The sequence below is a fragment of the Protobothrops mucrosquamatus genome, unplaced genomic scaffold (genome assembly GCF_001527695.2).
Source record: "Protobothrops mucrosquamatus isolate PMUCROS unplaced genomic scaffold, P.Mucros_1.0 scaffold379, whole genome shotgun sequence".
NCBI lineage: Eukaryota > Metazoa > Chordata > Lepidosauria > Squamata > Viperidae > Protobothrops > Protobothrops mucrosquamatus.
The window spans coordinates 753,329-777,391 of NW_015386711.1; the positions used below are offsets into that span (position 1 = coordinate 753,329).

The 24,063-nt window shown below is 58.4% G+C and overlaps 2 protein-coding genes across 2 annotated transcripts; one reads left to right on the forward strand and one right to left on the reverse strand.

Moving 5' to 3' along the window:
• Positions 1 to 215: 215 nt before the first annotated feature.
• GBA2 (glucosylceramidase beta 2) lies at positions 216 to 11,077 on the reverse strand. The gene is made up of 17 exons (XM_015815845.1): positions 10,833 to 11,077; positions 10,630 to 10,721; positions 10,380 to 10,495; positions 10,060 to 10,278; positions 7,536 to 7,775; positions 6,995 to 7,097; positions 6,768 to 6,921; positions 6,163 to 6,288; positions 4,304 to 4,479; positions 4,075 to 4,179; positions 3,757 to 3,864; positions 3,099 to 3,250; positions 2,910 to 3,016; positions 1,271 to 1,413; positions 1,065 to 1,180; positions 792 to 983; positions 216 to 707 (listed from the first exon to the last, which is right to left on the reverse strand). Exons 1-17 carry the CDS (start codon positions 11,075 to 11,077, stop codon positions 477 to 479), a joined length of 2,625 nt encoding a protein of 874 aa, XP_015671331.1. The 3' UTR covers positions 216 to 476.
• A 204-nt stretch (positions 11,078 to 11,281) lies between these two features.
• RGP1 (RGP1 homolog, RAB6A GEF complex partner 1) lies at positions 11,282 to 22,700 on the forward strand. Its single transcript, XM_015815848.1, has 8 exons — positions 11,282 to 11,397; positions 18,684 to 18,820; positions 20,824 to 20,907; positions 21,107 to 21,256; positions 21,338 to 21,487; positions 21,910 to 22,037; positions 22,124 to 22,301; positions 22,477 to 22,700. Exons 1-8 carry the CDS (start codon positions 11,282 to 11,284, stop codon positions 22,698 to 22,700), a joined length of 1,167 nt encoding a protein of 388 aa, XP_015671334.1.
• Positions 22,701 to 24,063: the final 1,363 nt, after the last annotated feature.

A 24,063-nucleotide genomic window follows, 5' to 3' on the forward strand; every position in this document is an offset into this window, starting at 1 on the left:
CTGCAGCAACCCTCCTGCCCTGGAAGGAAAAGAGAGGAGAAGCACAGACACCCCCACCGCCAGGAAAGATCAGGCTGCAGGAAGGAGATCCACCTACACTAGGCCAGGGGCACCCACGCAACGACACCCCTGCTGCCTTCTGTCGTCATGGTCGTCATCATCAAGTGCTCTGGCAAAGTCTTTTTGCCAAGTTCAATTTATTTTAAATTAAAATTATTCATCATCTAAAAATAACTTCAGATTATACAGAGCGTGATTGTGTGCAAATCAAAGGGGGGGGGAGATGTGTTGAAGATTGAAGAAGACCGAGACGTCCAAGCTGCCTCCTTGCCGAAGAGCTCAGCTCTGCCCGTCTCGGGGGAGGAGGGGCGGCGGGGCTTCCTTCATACCGCCCAGGGTGGCCTGGGTGCCACCCGTGGATCTGCTCTGGCTCAGGAGGGCCAAGCGGAGGCAGCTGCCTATCCACGTCACCTGGCTCACGGGCCAACGGATTTGGCTGCAGGTGGAGCTGGGAAGGGCTGCCCTTGTGCTGCCCGCCGCTCCAAGGCCAGCTGCATGCTCCAGATGCTGAGGGGGCGCATGTAGGCCAGTGAGCGGAAGACCTTCCTCTCACAGTAGGCCTCCGGGGTCTGGAACGCCATGCCCAGCTGCTCCCAGACGGTCCGGTAGCAGCCCTCGGCAGTGCAGAAGCCTTCTTCCACCAGGCCCTGTGCCAGGCAAGAGGAAGCCCAGTCAGCTGGGCTGGCATCCCGCACCCACCCTGCCACCCTCCCCCAGTCCCCGTTACCCACCTCCTGGATCATGGTGGCGGCCAGGGCGTACACCACACCCACCCACACCTCGTCCGACTGCACGCTGGAGGTGTCAGGCAGCCCCGAGGGGCGCATGCCGTTCACAGCCCCCATGGACCCCCCCGAAAAGCTGAGCACGTTGAGCTCGTAGATAGTCTTTAAGGCGCTGAGCACGTGGCTGTGAGGGAACACCTGTGGGCCAGAGGGAGACGCGTGGAGGCTCGGCTCACAGCCCCCCCCCGCCCCCCCAAGGCTCATGGCCCCTGCCCTCACCTCTGACTGCCCCTCGCCCAACCCACACGCCCGTAGGAACCACTGCCCAGCCAGCTGGTCGGCCATGACGCTGTCCGAGGAGGGGCCGTGGCCGCTGTCATAGTTGTAGTACTTCCCTGCAAGAGAGAAGGGGGAGATGGTGGCCAGGGGCTCTTTCCGGCCCTGCTGACCCCTCCATAGGAGCCCCCTGCCCTGCCTGGACCTACCGTTCCAAAGCAGCCGCTCAAATGATGCCGTGCCCTTAGCCAGGATGCCCGAATAGCTCTCACGGGCCGGCCCATCTCCCAAGGCCTCCGCCATTCTGCACATCACGCAGACGGTTGCCAGCCAGAGGCCCCCGCAGTAGGCACTGGCGAAGCAAAGGAGAGGAGGGGGTTGCTCAAAGCAGGGGGGGGGAGAGAGAGAGGCACCTACCCAGGGCCCACTTCTCCTGCGTCCCTCCGAACAGTGGCTGAGCACTCTTCCCTGGCATCAGGAGGGCAGACAGCCAGGTAGCTCCGCCCCGGGAGTCTGCTTCTGCCAGCAGCACTCCCTGGGCTGGTGAGGAGGGTCGGGCAGGGGACCCCGAAGAAAACAGGAGCAAAGAGAGCCGGTGGGGCAACGAGACACCCCTCGGGAGTGGCTCAGCCAGGGTCTCCTGGTCAACTCCCGGAGGCTGAAAAGGGATCCATCCCCAGAGCCCATCTCCATAAAGGGACCCTTCTGTCCTCTTCTGACCTCATCCACCTTGCAGGGCTGGTGTCGACTGGCAGCAGAATCCCACAAGGCTGAGGATGCTTTACTTTATAAGGAATTGGGGGGGGGAAGCGACTTCCTGGTGCTACCTTCTTCAGGAGCACTTGGCCCGTCTGACGCCTCTATTTCCCACCAGGCTGCCATCCTCTCCCTCCCTGACACTACAGACGTAGAGGCCACGGAGTAAGCCTTGGATCAAGGCCACAGGACGTGTTGCGCCCCTTTTAGTTCCGCCAACTCTGCAGAGCAGGGCACCTGCCTCTCTCCTCCTCCTTGGCCTCATCCAGACAGGGCACCAGAATGCCCAGCCCCGTCAGCAGGACAGCCATTCTCTCCACGGAAGCGTAACATCGGGGCACCCAGCCAACAAGGGTGTTGTGCAGAGGAAGCAGGTGGGGGGGGGTCCTTGCAATTCCCTCAGCCAGGGAAGGCAGCAAGGCATTCCAGGGAAGGAGGGGCTCAGAGGGAGGGGCTTAGCTGCCAAAAGGCCACCTCCTCTGGGGGGGGGAACTCAAGCAGGAATTAGCCTTGAATCGTTGCACAACCGCAAGAAAACCAGGACTGACCCCCCCACACACACACACCCTGGGGGCCACACAAACTTATCTGCCTGTTCCCAAGGGAAGGCAAACAGTCTGGGAAGATTCCTACAGTATATATCAGAATATAATAAAGTAGCTGGCTTGAATTCTACAATTGTGGATCTGGTTGCTTGGGTCCGCCACCAGGACCTCCATTCCCTCCGGGCACAGGGTCTTTGGCTGACAGGCTCGGTGAGTCAAAGAATCTTCCAGAAAGGCTACTGTAGGTTTGGAACTGAGACGCAACACTGGCCATTGGGGTCTCAGGATCATGTTTCAAAGCCCCTGAGAGAAGACCACCCACCCCTGCTACTTAGGGGAAAAGAAATATGAAGGAACAGCAAGAAACAGGGGCCAGGCTACACCAAACAGCCCCAGGCCACACAACAGCTGGGGGGCGAGGAGAGGGACTATGTCAGCCCTTCCACACAGAGGCTGGAGGGGGGCTCCCGACACCCACAGCAAGTGGCTTTTCTGAGCTGGATTCTAGGATGTGGGAGGAGGGCAAGGCTCCTGCCCCATCACCCACCTGGCTCCAGTGGCCACCCAGGCATCATAGGTTTGGTCAGCAAAACCCGAGTTCTCAATGAGGCCATCCCCGTCTGTGTCGAATCTCAGTTCCGAGTCCACCACGGCCTGAGGGAGGCAAAGGAGTCTGAGGAGGGGTCTGTGGGGGCCCCTGGATGGCTGGCAGCCCCCTCCTTCCCTGCCACTGCACCTGGCAGATAGGCCACATGTCCCGCAAGAAGGCCATGTCCTGCATGAGGAAGTAGTCCCGGTACACCAGCAGCACAAACTTCAGGTTGAGGTCCTTCCAGGTGGCCGTATCGTGGATCAGGTAGGCGTTGACCCGCTGCCACGGCTCGTCGTCTGGCCGAAGAAAGCAGGGGAAGGGGACCGTCGGGACAAAGGGTCTTTCGGAGTGGGGGGAGGGTCGAACGTTCTCCGGGGTGGTATAAGGAGTCGTCGGGTTCCTCCCTGGGGTGTTGGGTTTCCGACACTGGTCGACTGGAGACTCGACGAATGTCTGAGAGTCCCTTAAAACGGGTCTTCGGGTTCCGAAGGAGGGTGAGTAGGTCTCTGTGTCTTCCCCCCGTGCACAATCTCCTTCCCCAACAGCCCCCCTCGCGCCAACAGCGGCCACAGGGGAAGCTATCTTGGGGATGCCTTCAAGCAAATTGGAGACATCCACCTTCCTGAGGGGCAGCCCCAGGAAGGTCCACACCCTCCCCCACGCAGCAAGGCCCCAAGCCCCAGGCTGAGGGAGGGCAGCTGCTGAAGTCCTTGCTAAGGGCAATTGCTGTGAGCTCGCCTATCTTCAGACCGTGCAGCTGCAGAGTGAGGCCTGACCTGCATCCAGACACGAGGTGCTTTACCTGGGTCTCCAATGTCATGCGGAACCATATTGCGCAGCTTCACTGGGGCCGTCTGTCCGCTCATGAGGTACTGCCGAGGGCGAGCATCCTCGTTCAGCACCACAGCAGCTGGGGCGGGGCAGGGCAGGGCAGAGCTGTTAGCAGCAGCCCAAACACCCAGCCAAGCACAGGCCAGGCCATCAGGAGGATTCAACACAGCTCAAGGGCTGGGTATTCCCTCCCATCCCTGCCAGGGGCACCCCTCCAGGCCAGACCTCTTCCAATGCTGGCCGAGGAAGGCCATCCCAATGTTCAGAGCTCAAGGGAAAGGGCACCTACCCACATCGTACTGCAGGCTGAGCTCTAGCTTAGGCCACAGCATGGCGAGCGCGAAGGAGGCATAGAAGTGTACGTCGTAGGTGTTGTACATCCGGTACTCCTGGCCTGGAAGCAGGAAATAGTGGCAGCTGCGCATTACACTGGCATGCCAGAAGCACCTGGAGCTCCCTCCAGGAGGAAGCCAGGACGCCCCACCCACCCCCACCCGGGCCCCAAAGCAAAACCTCACCTTCCAGATAAGCAAACCTCCCGTATTCCTGCAAGACCGGGAGCAGCTGGGAGAGGCCCTGGGTGTCCCGCAGGGCGTCCCTGTCCTCGGGTGGTAGCTCCAGCCAGAGGGTGCCTCCGTCGGCCAGAAAGTACAGCTCGTTGAAGAGGGCTGACTTGTACCAGGGGGGCAGGTTGCTGCAAGAGGCACGTGCGGGTCCTCAGTGGGGCTTCCTCTCAGGGGCAANTGGCAGCCCTGTTTCCCAGAAAGCCTCACCCCCCTCCCAGCTTGCAAGAGGCCCCACCATATTCCTCAGCAGCCCAAGGAGGGACCCCACAACCCAAAGGCTGTGACCAGCTGACCTCTGAGCTGCTTACAGACTCTCAGGGAATTTTGCCCAGAAGCCCAAGGCTTCCTCCCACTCATCCAGAGACACAGAAGGGGGGAGTGCACAATCTCCTTCCCCAACAGCCCCCCTCACGCCACCAGCGGCCACAGGGGAAGCTGTCCTGGGGATGCCTTCAAGCAAATTGGAGACACCCACCTTCCTGAGGGGCAGCCCCAGGAAGGTCCACACCCTCCCCCACGCAGCAAGGCCCCAAGCCCCAGGCTGAGGGAGGGCAGCTGCTGAAGTCCTTGCTAAGGGCAATTGCTGTGAGCTCGCCTGTCCTCAGACCATGCAGCTGCAGAGTGAGGCCTGACCTGCATCCAGACACGAGGTGCTTTACCTGGGTCTCCAATGTCATGCGGAACCATATTGCGCAGCTTCACTGGGGCCGTCTGTCCGCTCATGAGGTACTGCCGAGGGCGAGCATCCTCGTTCAGCACCACAGCAGCTGGGGCAGGGCAGGGCAGGGCTGTTAGCAGCAGCCCAAACACCCAGCCAAGCACAGGCCAGGCCATCAGGAGGATTCAACACAGCTCAAGGGCTGGGTATTCCCTCCCATCCCTGCCAGGGGCACCCCTCCAGCCCAGACCTCTTCCAATGCTGGCCGAGGAAGGCCATCCCAATGTTCAGAGCTCAAGGGAAAGGGCACCTACCCACATCGTACTGCAGGCTGAGCTCTAGCTTAGGCCACAGCATGGCGAGCGCGAAGGAGGCATAGAAGTGTACGTCGTAGGTGTTGTACATCCGGTACTCCTGGCCTGGAAGCAGGAAATAGTGGCAGCTGCGCATTACACTGGCATGCCAGTGGCCTTCCGGGTACGCTTTAAGGTGTTAGTTACCACCTTTAAAGCGCTCCATGGCATAGGACCTGGATACCTCCGAGACCGCCTTCTGCCACAGATTCCCTCCCACAGACCGGTACGCTCCCACAGAGCGGGCCTCCTCAGGGTGCCGTCGGCCAAGCAATGTCGGCTGGCGACCCCCAGGGGGAGGGCCTTNTCCTGCAAGACCGGGAGCAGCTGGGAGAGGCCCTGGGTGTCCCGCAGGGCGTCCCTGTCCTCGGGTGGTAGCTCCAGCCAGAGGGTGCCTCCGTCGGCCAGAAAGTACAGCTCGTTGAAGAGGGCTGACTTGTACCAGGGGGGCAGGTTGCTGCAAGAGGCACGTGCGGGTCCTCAGTGGGGCTTCCTCTCAGGGGCAATCTCAGTCTGCCCAGAGACCCCTGGGGGAGGCCTGCCCACCTGGCTTGGTGACACAGGGAGAGCATGGGTGCAGCCACCCACTCAGCAGGAATGAGGCAGTCCCCATCGCTCAGAGAGTCTGGACAGCCACAGGTGGTGGGGGGAGGGAACGGAGGGGGGGGGAGGAGACAGCCTGGAAGCAGCTTAGTTTGGCTGGAGTGGATCATGGCGGCACCTCAGCAGAGGGAGTGTGGGAAAACTCCGGCCTGGGCACCTTCCTGCACCTCAGAAGCCTCTCAGCCGCAGGGTGCTACCTGTTCTCCAAAATGGGGCCCTGCCAGGCCTCAATCTTCTCCTCCCAGACCTCGTAGCGGCTGAAGAGATGGTGGGAGAGTGCCGGGCAGGCGTTCCCGTCGCTGCCAAAGAAGCGGGTGTACCACCTGCGGGCAGAGAGGAAAACGGACTCTCAGCCAGAGCATCAGTCAGGAAGCAAAGATAGCCCACCCAGAGGCCACGTCCCCGTCACACACAGGGGACCCTCCAGATCGGGAGAGGGGGGGGGGAAGGGGAAGCAATTTTCCCAAGAGGCTGCCTGGGAAACTGGGACTGTTGTGGGGCTGCTGCCACGGCTTTTGTCCCCACCCCGCAGGCTGGACAGGGACAGCCAAAGGGTCGGATAGCCCCACAGGCCGTAGGATGTCTGCGCCGAGCAGGGCTGCCCCCTCCAGCCCACAGTTTGATCCTGAGACAGCCCCATCTTCTAAATCAGGTTAGGGTTGGCTTCATGAGTGTGCTGCATGGCAGTCCACCCCTGGAGACCCCTCCACAGGCAGAGCTGTGTGGGTTGCCCAGGTGTGCCCACACCCAAAGCAGAGAGACCCCCGGGAGAGCCAGCCCTTCCCAGCAGGCAGGTACCCACCGGCGATGCTCCTTCTCCGCCGATCCAAAGCGAACACGAGGCATGTCCCAGGCCAGGCCCAGCTCCAGCACTCCGTGGCCGTGAGCCGCCACCACGCACGTGGCACACACGGCTGCTGCACACACCTCCCCTTTCTCCGTAGGGGGGCTCTGACCTACAAGAGAGCCGTGAGCGTCAGGAGCCTGGCCTCCCGCCTCCCTCTGCCCACCTTATAGCCCAGAGCTCACCTTGAGGAGATTCCAGCCGACCATCTGCCAAGAGATCCTGCCAAACCTCTTGCCCAGTGCCAGCAGGGTTGAACGCCGTGACGTGGGTAACAGCGACACCTGCCTGAGGAGGAATCAAGAGGAGGAATCAAGAAAGGAGGGAAGGATACAGGGGAAGGATAGGCCAGGCCCCTCTCTCCCTCCCCAGCTTTGCCTCAGCGGGACAGGGGCGAAGGGAGTGGCAGGGAGGAGCAAGGGAGCAGGGCAGCCATAGGGGATGGGAGGGCAGTTCCATAATAGGCTTACGGGACGGGGGGGGGAAGGCGCTAGGAAGGGGGCCTTCTAGAGTCCAGAGGCACCAGAGGTGGGGAATTCACCCACCCCACCTCGGGGCCTCGTAAGTAGAGAAGTGGCAAAGAAGCCACAATGGGTCACCGCTGCCACTCCAAGAAGTCTCCCTGCCAGCCTGCAAGAGAGAGCCCCAAAGGGCGTGGAAGGCTCTGGTCCCAGCTGCTGCCCATGGGCCGTTCCTAAGTCTTGCGGGGATCTCCGCGAGGCCTACCTTCTCCCGGGCAGAGATGGCCAGGGTGTAGGGGTTGGCAGGGGTCACGTGGTGCAGCATCACCCCACGGACGCAGCAGCCCTCCTTCTCCACGCTGAAGGGCTCGTTCCAGTGGCCGCCCTGGCGGTCGTCCTTGGTCTCTGTGCCGTTTTGGAAGGTGAACATGATGGAGACCTCCACCTCCTCCGCACTCTCGTTCTCCACCTCCCAGACGAAGGCGCCCACCGGGAGGCTCGAGTCCTAAGCACACAGCACACAGGTGGCGCGTGCCGGGGTCAGAGCCCCCCCCAGGCTGCCCAGCCTGATCCCCCCCCTACTCGCCCCGGGCTTCCTTCCAGGAGCAGCGCCCAGGTGCGACCAGATTAAGAAGCAAATGTGCCCCCCCCATCCGTAAGAAAGTCTACTTTGGGCTAGAAAGCGTTGACCATCCCATAGTCCCCAAGTTACAACCGTTCATTTGGTGGCCCAAAGTTACAACGGCATTGAAAAAAATGACTTGCAACTGATCTCGCTTACAACCTTCAAGGGAGCATTCCCACGGCCAGGTGAACAAAATTGGCGACCAGCATGTGTTTACGACGGTCGCAGTGTCCTGGGATCACGTGGTCCTCTTCTGCGACCTTCCCAGCCGGCTTCCGACAAAGTCAGTGGGGTGGGTAAGGTGGATGATTTGCTTAGCAACTGCAGTGATTCGCTTAACCACAGTGGTAGATCGCAAAATCAAATGCGGCTCATTTAACAAATTCTGTGCTCTCCATTGTGGTTTAGGTGGAGGACTGCCTGTGCAGCATTTTATTGCCTCCCTCGGGCAGCCCTGCCTGCCTTCCTTCCTTCCCCTCCAAGTCTCCACCCCTCTCCTGCGTCCCACAAGCTCTAACTTGCAACACCTCCAGGCAGTCCAGAGACCAGCTCCTGCACCGTGCCAGGGCCGGATTAGGAAACCCATCGTAGAGACATCAACCCTATTGACGCTTTCGCCATGCAGGGCCGGATTGCTCAAAAGACAGACAGGCTTCAGGCCTGGTTATGCTGCCGAGAGGGCCCCAAGTGTGCCGAGAGGGCCCCAAGAGTTCCCAAGGAGGGTGCTGCCTTCGTCCTGGCCCCCCTGGATCTCCCTGAGGCTTTTGATTGCCATCAGCCAAGGCATCCTGTTGGGCTGACTGCAGGGGAAGGGAATGGGGGCACCCCACATTGAGACGTTCTTCCTCCTCACTTGGAATCAATTGGGTTGGGGGGAATGGAAAGGCCCAGCGCTAGGCCCGTTTATGTCCGTGTCTGGGGGTGTGTGTCTCTCAGCTCTCTTTTACACCTCTGGGGGAAGTTATTCATGGGTTGAGGATGACACTCAATTCTGCATCTCTGCCCCCCAGTTGCATGGGCAATGCCCTTCGGGGGCTTCTCCAGTATCCGGAGGCTGTGACCGTCTGGGTGGGGGGCAGGGAGTCAATCCTAGCAAGACAGAGGGGCGCTGGGTGTTAGGATCTCCCCAGAATCTGGAGAGTCGTTACCCTTAACTCTCAAGGAGAAAGCACTCCTTCACACAATGGGTGTGCAAGTTGCGGAGGGGGGGGCGCTCCTGGACTTCCAGCTCCTGCTGGAGGAAGAGGTGGCAGCCGTGGCTAGCAGGATATTTGTCCAGGATTATCTTGCACTCCGTTTGCACCCATTCCTGGACCAGGAGGCTCCACTTGTGCTTACCTACACCCCAGTCACTTCCTGTTTGGACCCCTGCAATACTTTGTACATGTGGCGACCCTCAAAGACACCCCCAAAACTTCAACCAGCCCAGAGCACGATGGTGCATGTAATTTGGGTTTCCCCATACATCGCCACTATGCTTTTCCAGCACAATTCAAAGTCCTAATTACCATCTTTAATGCCCTGCATGGGATCCGACAGACTGCCTCGCCCGGAGGCAAGGAGACGGCTCCAGGGCAGGGGCAACAACAGTCTCCCTTCTGCCCAAGCAATGCTGCTCTTTCTGGCTGACCCCTTCCTGTTGCTCCTGGCTGGCCCTTGACCTCCATGAACTGGAAAAGGGCCTCCGGAATGGGGCACGGTGGGTTACCTGGAGGGGCACATCTACAGCCTGCTTCGCTCTACAGCTGGCTCAGCTACCTTTTAAGTTGCAACCTCAAGCCTGAGCTTACACTTAACATATAATCACTCAGAAAGATTTTGACAGCGATTAAAAATTACAGAGCCTAAGGAGGAGATATTCTCTCCAAGCAGCAGCTCCAGATGAGGAAATCTGCTGGCACAAATAACTCCAGCAGGTGTGTGGTTGGGAAGCCAAGGGGAGGGGCATGAAGCAGAGCTGCAGGTGCAGGGGGCAGGGACAGGGACTTCCTCAGCATGGGGCGCTCCTATTAAGGGGGTCTCTGTGGGAAGGTCCTGGCTCAGGAAGGCTTGGGAAGGGGGTCCCTTTCCCTGGAAGAGCAGGTGCCGTCTCACGTACAGGAGAGCCCGGGGCTTAGAACCGCCAGGGCCGACTTTCCCCCACAGCAAAGACTAGGGACCTCACCTGATAGTCGTGCGGGATGATGGGTGTGATCTGCCTGCAGGTCAGCACCACTTCCTGCCCGGGCAGCTGGTAGACGGTCCAGGCGCGGGGGTAGAGCGCGTGGTAGAAAGCGTAGTGGCTGCAGAAGCCCCAGTTCCAGCCTTGCAGCCGGCTGGGTCGCCCGATGGAGAGCACCTGCTGGTAGACCGTCCGGCCCTTCCGGCGCAGGCAGACCGTGAACTGGGGCGGGAAGGCAGAGACCCCCGTGAGGAAGGCGCCGCGCCGGGGAAGCCCCAGGGCGCTCCTTTCCTGCACCCCACCCCCCCCTCCGCCCGACAAACCTGGTCCGCCACCACGGTCCGGTGCTGGTAGAAGCCCGGCAAGAGCTGCCACCTGCAGAAATCCCCGCGCCAGCCCCGCGTGACGGTGCCGCCGCCCAGGCCCCCCAGCGGGCAGCCTGCGGAGAAGAAGGAACAAGAAGGGGAGGAGAGGGAGGAAGGCGGTCAGCGCGCCCGCCCCCCGCGGTCTCGCTCCCCCCTCCCCTCCCCTCCCCCCACTCTCGCTCTCCCCCCCCTCCCGGGCGGGCCCTACCGTAGATGGGGCGCAGGGGCTGCGGGTGCAGCAGGTCGATGAAGGGCTGCCGCTTCTCCACGCGCGTCTTCCGGTACCACCAGCCGAGGTACCTAGGGGAGGGGGGGGAGGGGGCAGCGTCTCAAGCCTGGGGAGGGCCGCCGCCGCCGCCGCCGCCGCCCCGCTCGCTTCCCCCCCCTCCCGGGGGAAGGGGCGCCCCCTACCTGAAGGCCAGCCCCAGGTGCCGCAGGGCCTGCCCGGGGGAGACGTCGCCGGCCTGCAGGGGCTTCCTGCGCTCGGCGAAGCGGTGGGCTAGGCACAGCCGCCACCCGAACCGCGGCACGCCGCGCCCCGCCGCCCGGCCCTCGTAGCGGCTCATCAGCAGCTCCTCCGCAGCCGCCGCCGCCGCCGCCGTCCCCTCCCCGCGAGTGCCCCCCCGCCCGCAGCCCGCGCAGCCCCCCGTCGCCATGGCGGGATCGGCCGCCGCTGCACAGCCGACCCACCGGCGGTGCCAAGCCTGGAAGTGTAGGGGGCGGGGCCTAGTCGGCGGCTCCGCCCCGCCCCGCCCCGGAGAGAGAGGGGGGGAGCAAGCGGGAGAGAGAGAGAGAGAGAGCAAGTTGGTGCGCGTGCGCGTGCGCCCGTGTCCACGTGGCCCGGCCCGCCCCCCGCGGCCATGATCGAGGTTTTGGCGTCGCTGCAGCGGGGCGCCGCGTTCCTGGCGGGGGAGGCGCTGGAGTGCGTGGTGACGCTGCGCAACCCGCTCCCGCCCGACGCCACCTCCGCCTCCAGGTACCCGCCCCGGGGGGGGTCAGGGTGGGGGGGCTCCCTCCCCGACCCGCTGCAAGCCGGGCGATCCTTAGCCCAGGTTCTCGGGGCCTCCGCTGCTCTCTCGGGTGTCGCCCCCTCCCCAGCCCCACCGGGATCGCTTCCTCCCGGCCCGCAGTTCGTTAAAATCCCCCTTCATAACAGAATCGCAGAGCTGGAAGGGACCTCGAAGGTCATCTAGTCCAACCCCCTTGCCCGAGTAAGGAGTCCGGAGAAGTGGCTGCCTGTACGTGGCTGCCTGTATCTACACCAGGGGTAGGCAACCTCGGCTCTTTTATGACTCATGGACTTCAACTCCCAGAATTCCTGAGTCAGCTATGCTGACTCAGGAATTCTGGGAGTTGAAGTCCATGAGTCATAAAAGAGCCGAGGTTGCCTACCCCGATCTACACCATTGTTCTTTTTTCCAGCCTTATTTTGCTCTACCTTGAATTCCCCTTTGCCGGGCAGGGCTCTGGGTTCAAGTCTGCGGAGATCCTGCTCGGTGGACTCCCTATAGACCAGGGGTCTTCACACTTGGCCCTTTTATGACCCCCGCCCCCCAATACCTGAAGGGCTGCCACAGGGAAGAGGGCATTGATATATTCTCTAGGGCAGGGGTAGGCAACCTTGGCTCTTTTATGACTGGTGGACTTCAACTCCCAAAATTCCTCAGCCAGCGTGCCTGGCTGAGGAATTCTGGGAGTTGAAGTCCACCAGTCATATAAGGGCTAGGTTTGAAGACCCTTGCCCTATAGGGACCAGGGGTAGGCAACCTTGGCTCTTTTATGACTCGTGGACTTCAACTCCCAGAATTCCTGAGCCAGTATGGCTGGCTCAGGAATTCTGGGAGTTGAAGTCCACGAGTCATAAAAGAGCCAAGGTTGCCTACCCCTGCCCTAGACTCTGTGGCATGGGAGACCCCCCTTCCCCCAAAAGACACGCCCTTTGTTCTCGGGAGGCCGGTTGTAGCTGCTCCCCCCCGTCAGTTGGGAGGGGCCCCCGCATTCGAGGTAGTGATGGGGCAGCGGCGGCAGTGGTCTCTTCTGGGGGGCGGGGGTCCCTGGTGGGCCCGGCGCCCTTGGCTGCCCTCAGCTAAACAAGGATGGTGACGGGAACTGGGCCCCGACAGAATCTGGGGGTGGGGGGGGTCCCGTTTGCACATCTTACTTATTAGATTCCTATGCCCCCCACCTGCCCTGCAAGGTGACTCCAGGTGGCTTATAAATTATAGGAACAAGTGAAGAATAATTTTAAAAGGTTAAAAGGAACTGGCATTAAAATGTTCAAAACTGCGGTAAAAGCTCCCCTGCAAGAACCAAAAGAGATGGGTGGGAGGGGAATGGGGTCTTCTTGCACTCTCCCCTCAGAGGCCCCCACACAAGAAAGCCCATCCTAGCAGGCCTCTCCCGCTAGTGCGATTGGCATGGCTGGTCCCATCTCCAGATACCCTGGGCCTATGGGGCGCTTCAAAGGTAACTACCAACACCTTGGATCCGAAAGCAAACTGGCCACCAGTGCAGCTCACACACTGACTGTGTTAGATGTGCAACCCGAGGTGCTCCCAAGACTACGCGCGCCCACCTTGCACTCTGCACCAGTTGCACCAGCCGAATACTCTTCAAGGGCAGCCCCGGGTAGAGCGCATTGTTAAATTGCTATCTGATCAAAAATCACTAGACTGAGATGGGGAACCATATATATTGTTTAAGTAAATTATAAAGTATTGGAAGGGGTTATACTATCCCAAATAGACCCAATGTTCAGTTTGGGGGTCCTTCTGGACTCATGACTCCTGCTCAAGGAGCAGAAGGGCTGGAGGGCCTTAGCGCAACTTCCTGTGGGGCACCCATCTTCGGGCATGAGGCTCATCTCACAGCTCCTCCTGCTTTGGTCACCTCTGTGATCTGTATGGGGCTGCCCTGGAGGAGCATCCAGAACAGACATATCAAACTGCCGCGGGCCGGATGCATCACACCAAAACCGCACCCACCCCATTGCCAGCAATGGGGAAAAAGTTGCGATATGTCGTGTGACGTCGCGAGTTTGATATGCCTGGGTCCAGAGGCTTTGGCTGCTGCACAACGCATTGGCGCGGGAGTTATGGATGTTCCTAGGTGGGTATGTGCTGAACTTCTGTGCCGTGAGCTTCCTTGCTTGCCAGTTTGCCTCTATGTGCCTCTTTGATTGGATTTTATATTCGGTTTTAATGGTTGGTTTTATTGCACACTGTCCAAAGTCCCCTTGTATAAAATGGCAGCCCTATAAATTTGATAACTAAAAATAAATAAATAACCTAGACGAGGCAATAGAAGGAATGCTCTTCAAATTTGCAGATGACACAAGGCTGGAAATGGAGGAGCATTGTTGATAACTAAAAAGGCAGAATCAAACTCGACAGAAACCTGGGGGGGGGGGAATTGCTAAAACTTTAGAAGATAGACTCAAAATTATTCAGGAGGCTCCTGACAGACTTAAGCTTTGAGCCCTATTCAACAAGATGCAGTTCAGTGATGAGAAAAGGAATGTCCTGCAGTTAGGCAGGAAAAACCAGATACACAGGTAGGAGACAGGCAGTACCTGGCTTAACAATGGTGACAGGGATCTAGTAGGCAATCACTTAAGTATGAGTCAGCAATGTGCTGCAGCTACCAAAAACACCGATGCTGTTCTGCGATGCTGCATCAACAGAGGAGCAGTATCAAAATCACCCGAAGAGATAACACCATTTTATACTGTGCTAGCGAGGACACATTGGGAATACTGCATTCAGATCTGGTCACCGCAGTACAAAAATGGCGAGACCCTGAAAACATGCAGACAAGAGCGACAAAGATGATCCTGGGTCTTGTAGCCGTGGTTTTAGCACAGTTTTTAGTAATATTTTAACGTCGGTTTGTTTTAATCTTTCCATTATTTTTCACTTCCATGATTTATAAGAGGCTAAATTGTCAGAGGCTAAATTGTACAATGAGCTACTAAGGGAACTACAGGCAGGTGTGTTTAGCTTAATGAAGAGAAGGCTTAGGGGAGACCTGATACCGGTAGCTGCCCCCCAATACCTGAAAGGCTGTCACAGGGAAGAGGGCATTGATATATTCTCTAGGGCAGGGGTAGGCAACCTTGGCCCTTTTATGACTCGTGGACTTCAACTCCCAGAATTCCTGAGCCAGCCATGCTGGCTCAGGAATTCTGGGAGTTGAAGTCCTCGAGTCATAAAAGAGCCAAGATTGCCTACCTCTGCTCTAGGGCAAGAAGCAATGGGTGGAAGCTCCTCAGAGGGAAATGGAAATAAGAAGGAATTTCCTGACAGTGGGAATAATTAATCACTGGAACAGCTTGCCTCCTGGAATTATGGGTACTGGAGTTTTTTAAAGAAAAGATTGGACGACCATTTCTCCTGGATGTTATAAGGATTCCTGCCCCGGGCAGGGAGTTGGACTAGAAGACCTCCAAGGTCCCTTCCAGCCTTATGTTTTTTATGATTCTAAGTTCAGGAGTATATTGAAATACTTGAATATTGTGCCTCATCTAACAAAACGCTTTTATGTGCTGAGGAATGTAGAATGTTGCACTTAATAGGAAAAACCTGGTAGACAGGTACAGCGTAGGAGATACACAGTTTGTCAGCAGTGTGTGTGAGAAAGAACTGAGTGTCGCAGCAAATCAACATTGAGCATCAGCCAACAATGTGCTGTCGAAGGATGTGATGTTGGCTTCCAAGATAGTGTTGAAATCCCAGACAGTTCTGCTTCGTCTTTTCTGCCCTGCTCAGCCTATGCCTTGGACACTGGCTCCAGGTTCTGTTCATCACCCTAAAAAGAAGGGGGGAGAGCAGGTTATGGCACGACAGCTGGAGGGGGTCTTGGGGCCCAAACCCTACAGGGAGCAAAACCTGGGCGTGTTTAGCCTAAGAAAGAGGCGGGAGAGCAGCTTTCCCAGCCCCAGGGAACATGGGAGGAAGCGGCCTCAACAGGGAGAGATCCAGATTCAGAAATAAGGTGGAAAGTCCTGCATCGGAGAGCTCTGAAGCAGCTCCAAACCTCTTGGATTCAGGGAGGTTTCCAGATAGAGGCTGGATGGCCAGTTATTGGGGTGGGGTGGGGTCTGAGGCTTCGGGAGGGGGTCGGAGTCCCCGATTCTGTGATTCTGTAGCGATGCCTGTGTGGAGTGCAACAGTCCCGTTGTGCGCCACTGACCAGCGTTTCATAGCCAGTACAACTCGCTTTTTTTTCGATGTAGAAACATTTCCAAAATGCTCATTTAGTACTTGAAAGAGAAGATTTTGTGAGGTTTCGTGCTCGTATTCTTTCCATACTCTGCCCCAAAATGGGTTAACAGGAAGTGATGAGGCTTTTGGGTTCGCAGTTCTGCCCCATTCTTGCCCTTTGCTGCTGAACCATCGTGAACCGACAAATGCAACGCGGGCAGATGTGCTTCCTGCTAGCAGTGATGCATCAGCAGCTGCCAAGCCCGCCTGCCTGGAGAAGCTTGGCGGTTCCCCTCCTGGCCTTGGGGAATCTCTGTTCTCCTGTATCACACCCTCCACTCTCCAGAAAGGGGGCGAGGTGTCTGCAAAGGCCCCAAAACGCTTGACCATTGGAGATGCCAGGTACCCTCTTTGGCTCAAGCTTCAAGTAGCCACTTTTTTTCAAGGAGGGGGGGCTTCTGCTGGAGGTGTCTGTCTTGGGGGGCAGGAGGTCTGTGATGTCTGTCCTTGTGCAAGCGTATGCCAGGGGTTCTCCTGCAGGAAGACAGGAAAGGATTGTGTAGTTTTCCAGATGCGCTTGTCTTACTGGTTGCCAGGAGCCCCTGTGATCTTAGCTTCCTCAAAAGGAAAAAGCACCACCCAGATGTGGCTCTTTGGTTCTTCTGTCATGCTCTGCAGCCTCTTCTCAGGCCCTTTTGAGGCCTGCAGCCAGCAAGGAAATTCCTCAGCACAAAATGTGCAACAAAGTGTGGGTGTGGGTGTGTTTCAGCTCTTCCTCCTGAAGGGCACTTCCTCTGGGCAGGCTTCCCTCAGAGCCCTTCTAAGGCCATAGCTTGCTACCCTGAGCTGTAGCTCCAGGCCCAGATCCTTCCTGGATCCTGAGCGGGAGAACCAGCCTCTGCAGCCTGCAGGCTTGACGGTCTAGTTTGAAGACAAGACCGGCTGGCCACTCTTCCTAATCAGGTTCCTGGGCTGTTCTGCAGGTTGTTTGCAAGGATTAAGGATGGCGCCGTTCCATGGGCAGAGCAGCCCTTCCCATGCCAGCCAGACAGGCAGCAAAGAGGAGGGCTGCGGCAATGGGGGCCTTGGCTGGAGAGTATGCAAAGAGCAGGCTTGTTCTTCAGTGTGGTGTTTCAGGATGAAGCTGTCAGCTACTTGTGAAAACACATAACACTTCGCTGGGTTCACACATTGACTGGATCAGTTGTGGGCTTCCACTGTTTTTCAGGCCCTCCCCCCGAGGCCAAGTAGTACCGTCTTTTGCTGTCCAAGTGCTGAGATGTGCAATCCACCCTAGCTAAGTTCACACAGCTGTCCAATCCAAAACCCCAAACCTACATATTTCCACCTTCCGTTCCCGTCTCCAGGCCTTTGGGGTGTGAAGCATCCTCGCCTGCTCCTGGCAGATCCCTGGACTCTTGCCTTGATGCAGTTGCAACTCTGGCCTCCTCAGAGCCGGGAGCTGCAGTGATGATAATGATGGAACTGGGACCTTTTGTAGAACGGAGGTCAGGACAGGCCGAAAGCAAGAAGGAAGAGAGATGCTGGTCAAAAGGCAGGATGTGGACCAGAGCCCATTGGAAAAGGGAGCTTCTCCATTGACCAGGTGCTGGGTGACTGGCCTTGAGCTGATCCAATCAGATAACAGGTTAATGAATGGACGGTCAAGAGGCCACTCCCAGCGCAAAGCAAAGAGGGTGGACAGCCTGGGAAAGAGGAACGCAAGGGCAGCTGGAGCGGCCTCTTTTGCCAGTCAATCCCATTTGGTGGCTTTTTGTGTTCCGCAAGAGAGTTCCAGAGGCCAGGATTAACTGGTTGGGCTGATCGTGGCTTGTATTCTAAACTCTGTCACAAGGTGATCACGCATCACCCGAGCAGAGTCCTGGCAAGCTGAAGCTGGGGCTCTGGAGAAGGCAGCGGGCTTTGGGTCACTTAGGTTCTCCACCAAAGACTGTGGCCGTCCCAGGTGGGGCAGAGTGCGACAACCCCATATCGTGCGCAGTGACGCAGCGGCCCCTGAAGCTGCCCAGGAGCCCCATCCGCCCCCCCAGGGACATCAGGAAGGGCGACATAAACGCGTAGAGCAGCCAGGAGGATCAGCTGGGACTAGCTCCAGGTGAAAATGATGGACTGCAGGCAGGAACTCGGTATGAACAGTCCTCGGCTGATTGGACAAGAAATACGAATGAAAATCAGCTGCAGAACGCTTTCAACAGAACCCTGTTGAACTCATGCAGAGTGTCAGAAATATTACGCAGTTACACGTGTTATAGTCATTACAAGTCAACCGCGTTTCTCCAGATTCCTGTGTGATACAGTCACTCTGATATTGCATTTGCATTCAATCTGAAGGGTCTGCCATAACCACCAAACGTTTTTCAGGAAGCAAAACCTTTGAAAAAAGGTGTGGACTGGTGATGAAGCGAGCCATAGCCGGGCCGAAAGCCGTCCCCCACCCCTTCCAAGGGGGTCGTCTCCTTTCCTGAGCAGCTTGGCTGACAGTCTGATCTCGGAAGATAGCTGGAGCTTCAGCGGTCCAGACTAACCAGGATTCAAGCAGCAGGGAAGGCAGGTTCCCGAGGGGTCCTGAGAGGAGCCAGAGCCCCAGACCCTCCATTAGATGGGGCCAAACAGAGGCCGGCATCAAGGTTGTAGGAGGGAACAATTTCACAAGAAACGGGTTCTTGGGCATAGCGCAAAAGGTACCTGCTGATTAGAGGGCTTTGTGGGCTGAATGGCCCAGCGCCCCTCCCCATGCCCAGTTCTCTCCTGGCATCCTGGGAGCAGCCAAGGCTGCCTCAGAAATTCCAAAGGTGGCTTGCTGAAAGGGTAGAGCAGAGTATGGGCGCTGTAGTCCTAGAGGAGGAGGAGAAGGCAACCAAGTGTTGGGGCCGGCACGAACCTCATGTAGAAAATGGCACTTGCTGTGAGAAGGTCCACCTGGCCCTCTGAAGGTTTTTTTTTTTCCATCGGACTCTAGCGGTGTCTTGCCATGTGGCCTGGCCCTGGCCTTCGCTTGCCTTCCTCTTCCTGACAATCCTGTCCTCTTTCTTTCTTCCAGTGAGATTCTGGCCTGGGCCAGTGCTCAGATCCACTGCCAGTTGCACACCAGCGAGAGCCGGGTTGCTCTGCCACCTTCACAAGATACCAGCTATGATGCTCAGGCGGAAAATGAGACTGTCTTTGTGCCCAATAGAGGTAAGTTGCATCTCAAGGAGGGAGCCTCAGGGGGGGGGGGCTGGTGTCCATTGCCTGACCCCAGAGGGTCAAAGAGGGAGCCCCTCGGACTTGGAAAGGGAGGCCATTGCCGATCTTCCAAGCGAGGTACGACAGACTGAAGAATGCCCTGAAAGTGGAGCCAACAGTCGTGGCAAAGACCACAGAAGCAGTGAGTGGACTGTTTTCTTGGAGCCTCTCTGGATAAGGAGAGGACGGGAGATCGCCTGCATAGGCTTTGGATACCTACTTCTCACGAGTGTAGGCTGCAGGATGGTGCTTTTCTGTGGTTTTGAGTGCCAGGAGACAGGGATCTCTTGGTCACAACTGCTGCAGAGACTTTGAAAGGACACTGTCATGGTTCTGATACCAATTAAATCAGAACTCCGAGGCTAGAGGTTTCCTCAAAGAACATGTTTATTGCTTACACAATATCTGCACGGGCAAAAGTGAAACCAAGTCTGAAATTCCCTCCAAAGAGACTATTACAAAGTCAAGCTTCCCACCCTAGTGCTATGCAGTCGTCTATGTAATAGAATAATTTGGCGGGCTTTTTAACAAAACGCCCAACCCTCTAAGCCAGTGGTGGCGAACCTATGCCACGTGTGCCAGAGGCGGCACTCAGAATCCTCTCTGTGGGCACGTGTGCCATTGCCCCAGCCCCACCTCCTCCCCTGGCCCCTTCCTCACCAGCAGCCCCCAGGAGAATCGCCCCCAGCATGGCCTGTAAGGAGCAGCACAGCCAAGGACATGGCAATTGGGCAGTGGGGACAAGACTCCACCCTTGCGCCCCGGCATGTGCAGTTGATGCTATGGGGCGCAGGCAGAGGGTGTGGCTACCATGGTGCTGCTGGGCCACCTGGGCGATCTGCAGTGGGCCGTGGAACCTGTGGGTGGTCAGGATGGGGGTGGGGCAGGAGCGGGGTGGGGCTGGAGTGTGCGGGGCAGGGCAAGAGCGGTTTTGGGGCACTCGGTCTCTAAAAGGTTCGCCATCACTGCTCTAAGCTAACCGATAGAATGACCTTGGTTCCCATGGACACAGAATTGTTTAGACTAGCAAAAATACTCCATACCCCCTCCCTTTCAGGTGGCAACCTAGAACAAGCATGATGGCTGCAGCCAGGTTCCTCGTAGAGTTGACAGACACGAAATTTGCAAACCTCACTTGCTAATTACTTTTGGAAATTGCCCATTAACTCCTCATAAGCTATTAAAGGCTTTTGGACCATAAATCTTCCTTCAATCCTGAAGGGCAGCCCAAAAGGGCAGAGGTTGTGGGGAGAATAGGCGGGGGGGGGGGCAGTTGCAGGGCCCCTGTGGTCATATGTGCTACTAGGTGGGGGGTTGAGTCTTCCAGGGGCAGCTGTGGCTTTGCAATGCAGACCCCTCCTCCCCCCTTTGCGCACACAGCCTGTGATGTGCCTCCCCCACCCCTTGAGCCACCCCCACAATCCTTATCTGGGGTTCCGCCCTCTTAATGGACCACAATTTTTGCAGTAACCACAACTGGAAGAGCCCAGATTGCAGTTGTGAAGCGAAGCGGTCACCTGGCATCTCGCTTAATGACTGCTTTGTTCAGCGACAGAGATTTCGGTCCGATTCGTGCTTGTACGTCAAGGTTACTTGTACGTTGTTACTTCTGATAATCCTTAGCAGCTGGTTGCTGGCACCGGGACTGACCGAGAAGGAGGATCATATAGATTACAAGAGAAGGGATCTGGGATGAGGAGATCAACATTTGTGGCCTTCAGGGGGACGAGGGAGTGGTTAAATTTCTTTATGCTTGAGATGATGGTTGGAAGTCACTTCATATTTTTTTTTCTGTTTATTGCGTTCTTGTTTTTCTTTTTTTGTATTTTTTTTCTCCTTTAAGTCTAGTTTGTATTAGGTTTCACTATTATAACCAATAAAAGTTACATTTAAAAAAAAACAGAACAGGAAGGGGAAGGCCTTGCTGTGGGCTAGTGACATGCGTTGCCTTGCAGGGGAGCGGGGTCAGTGCATCCTGTCGACACCCCCAAAGATCCTCTTCTGTGACTTGAGGCTGGATCCCGGCGAGTCCAAAAGCTGTGAGCGCTGCCTTCTCTCCCCCCCGGGTTGCACAGAGGGGGGATGTGGGTGGGTGGTCACCCGAGAGCCGCAGGTGGGCAGCAGGAGGGGCTGAGAGCAGAACCCGCCTGGCGAGGTTCAGTTTCACTGTCTGCCCCAGAGCCTCCCTGCCCCTGTCTCAGCTGGCCTGTCTCAGCGTCCCCCTCCCTCTGCCCCCAGACTCCTACTGCGAGACGCTGCCGGTGGACGGGCCGCCCTCCTTCCGTGGCCAGGCGGTGAAGTACGTCTATAAGCTGACCATCGGCTGCCAGCGGGTGAACTCGGCCATCAAGCTGCTCCGGGTCCCCTTCCGAGTGATGGTGCTGCAGGGTAAGCTCCCCCCCCCCACCTTGTCCTCCGCCTGGAACTCCAGCCCACCAGACCTCTGACTTCGTGCCTCCGTCTCCCCAGGGCTCAGAGACTACCCCTTCCCCCAGGATGAGGCCGTGGCCCCCTCCAACCCGTTCTTGGAGGAGGAAGAGTGCGGCGTGAAGAAGACATCCCGCCTGGCGGACCTGGCCACAGAGCTCCTGACGGTCGCGACTTCGCGGCGGAGTTTGCGTGAGTCCCCTCTCCCGCCGGACGATCGTCCCTTGCGGCCCCCGCCAAAACCCACCAGGGCCCTCTGTGGCTGTGGGCCCCATCCTTGGTCTCCAGTCCTCCGTACGAGGCTCCACCTGTGCCCCCCTTCCATCGTGCCCAGTGGTTCCTTTGGAAGAAGGTGTCCAAGAGTCCCACAGCCCCTTCCTGACCCCAGCAGCCGATGCGAGGCTCTCCTTGTGAGGCTGAGCACAGCAGGCCTCGACCCCTGACTTTCCATCCTGGGCACCTCTGTCGACCTCAGGAGGCAGCTCCCCATGGGGCCCTGCAGCCCAGGCGACTCCTTCCCCTATATAAGCAGTGCTGGTTCACTTGGGGCCTGTGCTGGGCCACAGAGCCGCTCCATCCACCCCCAGCCTTAGGGCAGCGCTCTCCGTCCCCAGACTTGTTCAACATCAGCAGTGCCCGGGGCCGAGTGGCCACCTTCTGCATCTTCAAGACCATCTACAAGATTGGGGAGGACGTGGTGGGGACCTTCAGCTTCTCCGAGGGGGACACGCCGTGCCTGCAGGTGAGGGGGGGGCGGGGGCTACCCAGGGTCTGTGCAGACGGAGGAGCGGGGGGCCCACCTTTGCTGACAGTCTCTGTCCCCGCCAGTACCTGGTGAGCCTGCAGACGGAGGAGCGGGTGCAGGAAGCCTTCCAGCGCCGCAGGGGGCAGGCTGCGTCCTATAGCACCCACGCACGGCACCAGGAGTCCTGCCTGCACACGGCCCGGACTAGTTTCAGCCTGCCCATCCCCCTCAGCTCAGCCCCGGGATTCAGCACCAACGTTGGTGAGCCTGCTGAGTCGGAGCTCCTGAAGCAGCCCTGGTCTTCTGGGGGAGCCCTCCCAGAAGGGAGCTGGGGCAATGGGGGGGGTTGCTCTCACAGCCTCGTGTGGCGGGGTGGTGGTGAGCAGACCAGCCTGGTTCCCCTTGCCCTGAGTGCCCACCTGCCTGCCTTCCACAGTGTCCCTCCAGTGGAGGCTCCACTTCGAGTTTGTCACTCTGCGGGACGTGGCCGAGGCACCTGTGACGCCCAAGGACCCGTCGGAAGCCGCCAGCTGGACAGGAGTGGAGCAGATGGACGTGGACACTTTCAGCTGGGACTTGCCCATCAAGGTGCTGCCCACCAGTCCCCTGCTGGCCACCTCTGTCTCGCAGTTGCCCAGCTGCAGCGCTCTCACCATCTGATCGGGCTGGCAGGAGAGGGAGCTGGGTGGCCCTGGAAGGCTCCTTCTGACACTGCCTGAAGCCTGGGGACTCTTCCTCCTCCGTTGGCAGGCCGTGGCCGGCAAGACCTGGCCCCTGTTCTGGCTGGGGCGTTTTCCCTCCCCATGGAGACCCAGTGAAGCCCCCGCCCTGCCCTGTACCTTAGGAAACAGCTACAAGTTGAAAGGGGGAGGGGGCTCTTTTCTGCTCTTCCGCCCCACCTAAAAGTCCGTTTTGTGTCTGTCAATAAATGGTTCTCCTGCCCCCCCATGTGCCCATGGCAGCTTCCCCACCCCAGGATGCAGGGGAGCAGGCCGGGGGCCCACCCGCCTGGCTGGAGGATGAGCCCTGCCCTTTGACCCAGGAGCCCCACTTCTGCAGCAGGAGGAAGGAGCAGGAGCCCAGGACAGTCCTTGGCTGCCTTTTCCTGCCATCCACCTGGCAACTGGGACTGTTGCCAGGTGGAGCAGTGTCGGAGGACACCCTCCGTGTGCCCAGGAGTGGGGGAGAAGGGTGCGGGCTGGGTGGGGCTTAGGGAGAGAACAGAGCAGGGGGGGTAGGGGATGGAAAGTGGCCATTCTCCGTATTTATTGTGGCTGCCAGGAGGGAGCTGGTTGAGGAAGGAGGCGGTATTCATGCTGGTCCCCTTGAAAGCACCCTGGGACCACCAGCGAGCGGGCCGGGCAAAGTCTGCTCTAGCTGAGCCAAGCCAGATCCTGGCGTGGAGGCAGCAGAGCCCCTCGGCCGGTGCCTCTGCTGTGGACACAGCTGCTCCGGGAGGGGGAGGCCTTGAGGAAGCCCTGTGTGGGCAGGGCCAGATGGGGCCACGTGGCCGACAGATGGCTCCTCTTGCAAGGCCAGCACAGCCGAGGGCAGTGGCCGGTTCTTCGGTCTCACGCAAGTACGCAGAACGCTGAACCTGCAGTTCCTGTGGGGCCTCCGTGCCTCAGCCTCTCCTTTGGCTCCAGGTTGTTGCCCCTGGGAAAAAGCTTCTTCCCTTGTGGAAGTCCAGGTAAAATGTCCCTCCCCCCTCCTCCCCCCTCACACCTGAGCTATTCTCTCTGGTGCCCGAGGGTGCGGTGCAAACATCTCCGTCTTATTTGCGCAGCTCGCAAAAGAGGCTCCCTGGCTGCCTTTGCCGTGCACAGAGCTAGGCGACCTTTCGCCTTGGTTGGCTTTGTTCACGTCTCTCGCACGCAAACCATCGGCCTCCCCCAGACTCCACCTGGGCTTCCGCCCTGGAGAGGAGCCGCTGAGGGGGCGGTGTCCCAGGTGGGGGGGCCTTGGCAGGAACTGGATCCCTGCTCAGGGGATTAATGGAATTAATGGGTTCCATTTCATTCCT